General features: G+C 31.6%; 1 protein-coding gene across 1 annotated transcript; it reads right to left on the bottom strand.

Moving 5' to 3' along the window:
- Window positions 1–643: 643 nt before the first annotated feature.
- LOC100798461 (protein PSK SIMULATOR 1) lies at window positions 644–3,024 on the bottom strand. The gene has a single exon (XM_014763272.3). The coding sequence runs from the start codon at window positions 2,601–2,603 to the stop codon at window positions 834–836; it is 1,770 nt and encodes a 589-aa protein (XP_014618758.1). The 5' UTR covers window positions 2,604–3,024; the 3' UTR covers window positions 644–833.
- Window positions 3,025–4,931: the final 1,907 nt, after the last annotated feature.

Raw genomic sequence — 4,931 nt, 5'->3', positions numbered from 1 at the left:
ATAAAGAAAGAAAGTATAATGTAAATGAAAGTATAGTTTTTAAACAGTAAGTTAACTAGTTAATTTTTACGAGATTACGAATTCACTTATCGTATGTGATGTGAACTCTTTTTTTAGTAGATATAAACTTTAAGTAAACTCGGTATTACAACCAAGTCAATAAGTTAAAAAAATTAGATCAAATTATAAGTCATTTTAAATTATTTTTTATTTGTTTAATATTCAACATATCTTTATTTAGTATGTTGTTCCTGAATCAAAAAATTCTCACCTTTAATAACATCAAACTGTTGTTCTCTAATAACATTAAACTCTCGATAAAAATGATCTGCCACTATTATAACATACATTTACAAGTTATTATCTAATAGTAATGTATTACTAGACTTGATTATCTAAATATTGTGAAATTTATAATTTACTATTTTATTATATTATATTGTTAAAATGTTTAATTGATATGTTATTTATAAATATTTTGATATTATTTTCATATGAAATTGACTCTTACAAATCTATAAGTTGAATTCACAGATTAAGTTTATACAACTTTCATAAATCTATATAAATTCTCAAGTTTGATACCCTTAACGATAAGTATCAAGTAAAGTGCATATGAACATATTTACAAGTTCAACAAATATGACATCTTATATACTTTATAACTCATTGCAATTAAATTTTACTATACTTTCAAGCCTTCAACGAGAGTCCTAAATGTACAAAGTTTAGAATTCCATGCCGCATCAAAATGATGTCGATGTATGGCCTTATAAATACAAACTAAGGAAATGCTCATCATCATATTGGGGATTTCAACATTCAGAATTTATTCAACTGGGAAAAGCTCCACATTGCAGTTGCCATTCCATGCAATCTTCAAAATCAAAACTACTTGCACAACCCAACAACGCGTTTTGTTGTTGTTCATAACGGCATATGTAATTGAGTCCCATAAGAAGCTGGCATATAGCTTCCTCTGTCTTGTCCTTATCAGCAAAGTATAATGTCTGAAATAGCAGCACATTTGTCCTGCTAACAATTTGGTGCTGCTCAAAATTCCTCTCACTTTGCCACCTGATCATGTTATGGGCAAGTGGAGCAAGCCACTTGAGTATCCCATCAAGAGTCACCTTCCAGTCATGAGCAAGAGGCGCATCATATATGGCCAAGTTCTTCACATAGCTCTTAAGTTTGCCTTTCAGAGACAACCTTAAGCTCGTCGGTAGCATCTGATATAGATTATTCCGAGCTTCCTCGCCAACTAAATGTGGATACCTTAGGAGTTTCTCCATGACGGTTATGACATTGGCATAGTGCAATGCCAGAGCACATCCTCCTAGAGTAGAAGGAGGAGCATAAACAGATAATCTACTTTGGGGACCAAAGGTTGAGCAACTCAGATCTTCAGTGAAAGGAACACCACTTTGAACATGATTTGGACAACCAGAATGGTACAAGTGATCCCTTTTCTTGGCCTTATTCCCAACACCGATACTCTGACTGATTGATCCACGATCGTGTTGGTCCTCGCGATCAACAACATGATCATCATCATCATCATCGAATTCTGCAACCGAGCTGCTTAAACTCAGACAATCCATGAAAAGTCTCCCCGGACTTGTTCCACAAGGAAAACCAAAATCTTCGATTTGAAGATATGCTAATTCACCTCTCCTCATAGGCCTACTAATAGTTTCCCTTGTCTCCACAGCAGTTCTTCCATTTCTCTTGCCATGATTGCTTTTCAACTTCTCAGAACTCACAGGAACACTAATCTGGCCAGACACTAACCCACACTCATTCTGCAATGTTGGACTTGGAGAACCTCCACTAAGCCCAAGACTATTACTTTTTCTCCATGTAGAATCACCAAAGATCATACATATTCTAGCATAAATGGTACAAACTGTCCTGGCCAACAACTCAACAACCTTATCAAAATTCTGATTCCAAAGTGAAATCTCCTTTAGATGCCTCACATCTTGCTTCTGCCATGTAAGTTTCTGCTCAAACGCCCTTCTACTCTCCTCATGCAGGTTATGCTGAAACTTCTTCACCGCTTGCTCCAAATCATTCAGAACCCCCATTTCACTGTGCAAACTCCTGGTAGCACTAACATACCTATCCATTTTCCTCACCATTCCTTCCATGTGCTTAACTAGGAACCCCAATTCCCTCACATCTATGACTCCACTAACAATGTCCCCATAAACATGCTCAAAGCCTTGCAAAGCGGGCAAAGAACACTTTTTTCCCAACCTAGAAACCACGTTAGCGACGCGGTTTAACTCCTCAAGCTTCTCTGCTCGAGCCAGCCCGAGGAGATAACCCTCTTGGGAGGAAACAAGGTTTTGAACACCCTGTGAGTTCGAGATCTCGTTTTTGAGCTTCACGATCTCGGGCTCTGACAAGGATCTGTGGAGGTGAACGATTTTAGACATTACATTTGCGACTTCAAAGGAAAGAATCCCAATTAATTCTTTATTATCTTGGCTTTTGGGGTTGTGTTTTCTCTTTGCGGAAGGTTCGAGAAGAAGAGCGTGCTTGAGATTGGCGCTTACCTGGTTACCCATCTTCACAATCCAAGCTTCAGCAACCATAGCTACCTCACCACACTTTCACCAAATGCCCGTCATTCAAGATGACCCATTGAGGGGGGCAAGAAGAAGAGTCCAATAGCTTGTCAAAGCTGCAAACTTTGACGCTCAAGAATGGTTTTGGGGGTGAAATTATTGGTGGGGCAGACAGAGAAACCAAAGGGTGCAATGAGATTGTTTGTGTGTGGCCAAAGGGAAAGGTCAAGCATGTGCATAGAGAAATGTAGGTGGCATGATGAGAGAAAGAAGTGAATTTGGGGAGTGAAGAAGGAGGAGGGTGGTAATTGAAAATAAGGTTGGAATGAGAAGTGACAGAAGAAAGTGGAGGGAAAGAAGGAAGTGAAAAATAAAAGAGGGACCAAAGAAAAGAGGAGTCATTGCTAGAATGCTATTTCAGAGCTATCCACTCTAGTTTTCAAACATAGGGATCAGAATTTTGAAAAGTAAAGTCAGGGGTCAGAATTTTGAATTGAATCATTCTAACTTTACTTCTTTCTTTTTTTATCTAATCTTAGTCATTGGATAAAAAAGTAGAAGATATTTTTATATTTTAAATATTAAATCTAAAGTTTAATTTAAAAATCTTTTATATTATTGTTGTTATATGATAAAATTGTTTATTTTTATAATAGTTTTATTAAAAGTTATATTTAGAAAATAATTTCTAATTAGTTAATAGTGTAAAAAAAAAGTTGTACTAATGTTTTGTTTGAATTCCAGCCCGAATGAAGATAAACGAAATAAGAGAGAAAGAAATTGGAATAGTAGGAGTAAAGAGGAATGGAATAAAAAATATGTAGTATTTAGATAAGTAAAGTTTAAAATTAAAAAAAAATTATCTTTATATAAATTAGAATAGTTATTTTAAATGAAAGTGTTTCTAAAAACTAATTTTCAATGAGAATGCTTTTGGGGTGCTTCTTTTACAAGAACGTTTTAAAAAAAAAATTAACCTCTTATATCTTTGAATTTGTCTTTCTAATATTTATTTCTAAATTCAATTTCAATGTTATTTAGTAAAATTATCAATAGTTAAAAATAAACTTATATTACAATATAAATGGTTTATCATAAATATAAAATATAATATAATATAATGTATATATAAATATTTATTTATCATGAATTTTAATTGTAATATAATTTACACATTCAAAATTAATGATTTATTATAAATTTTAGTTATATACTTATATTAATCTATTATTTTTTCTTAACATCAAACTATTTAATATTTTGAATTGACAATAATATTTTTTAAGAAACTAAAATAAAAAATTAAAAAGAGATATTTACTTCCTCCTATGTCAAGTCAATTTGGAAAAAAAAAATTTCTTGTGAATCTCAAATAAAAAATTTGTCTTTATTTTTCCTCTCAAACAAATAATAAAAGTATATTTTTTTATCTTATCTTCTAATTTTTATTTTCTTGTGAACTCATAATATATCAGCGGTTTCTACTATAAATTCATCAATAATGATTAAAATAGACGTGCTATTATCTTAAAATTTAAACTTAAGCTTAACTTAACTTTAAAAAATAACTCTTAAAATAAAATTTGTTTCTTTACTTTAATCAATAAATATTACTTATTAAGTTTTGTTACGATGTTGATGGAGAAAATTGAACCAACAATTTTTCTTTCTCTATTCTCATTTCTTCAATTCTTAAAAAAAAAATCTCAATTACCAACCTAATCTTATAATTCTAACTCTTAAATCCACCTTTAAAAGTAATGTTAAATCTTCTTATTATATCCTTTTACAAACCATCCTACTATTTTTTTTATGGTAAATAAAACATATTTAAAACTTACGATAAAAAAGTAATATGAAGTTCTTAATCCTCCTCCGATATCTTCTTATTATCTTTTATGATAAATTTTAAATATATTTTATATTTTCAATACAATAAATATTTTTATTTTTTATTTATCATAAAAGTTAATAGGAGGATTTATAGGAGAATATAATAGAAGGATTTAACATTAGTGTATATGTAATACTCATTTCGTTCCTAATACGGTAGTAATACCCGGGGAGCTAACAATCAACGTTAGAAAAAATGTGCGTGACTGATTAAAACATTGACTTCGCTCAACTTGTAATAATGCTACATTTCTTTGATGCTTTAAATTTGACTGCGCAAACAATCTTTTAACGTTGGATTAGTTGTGAGACTTGTGATTCGTTCAATATACACTTCTATCATAACTATCCAAATTTAGTGTTCTGAAGGCTGAAGCAACTAATACACTGGACAAAGTAAGATATATTTATTGGTGATAACTGATAAGAATATTCAAACTATGGAATCCTACTTTGATAGCT

The sequence above is a fragment of the Glycine max genome, chromosome 10 (assembly GCF_000004515.6).
Source record: "Glycine max cultivar Williams 82 chromosome 10, Glycine_max_v4.0, whole genome shotgun sequence".
NCBI classification, from domain to species: domain Eukaryota; kingdom Viridiplantae; phylum Streptophyta; class Magnoliopsida; order Fabales; family Fabaceae; genus Glycine; species Glycine max.
The sequence above is the reverse complement of the archived record's forward strand: the minus strand, read 5'-3'. Positions and strand labels throughout refer to the sequence as shown.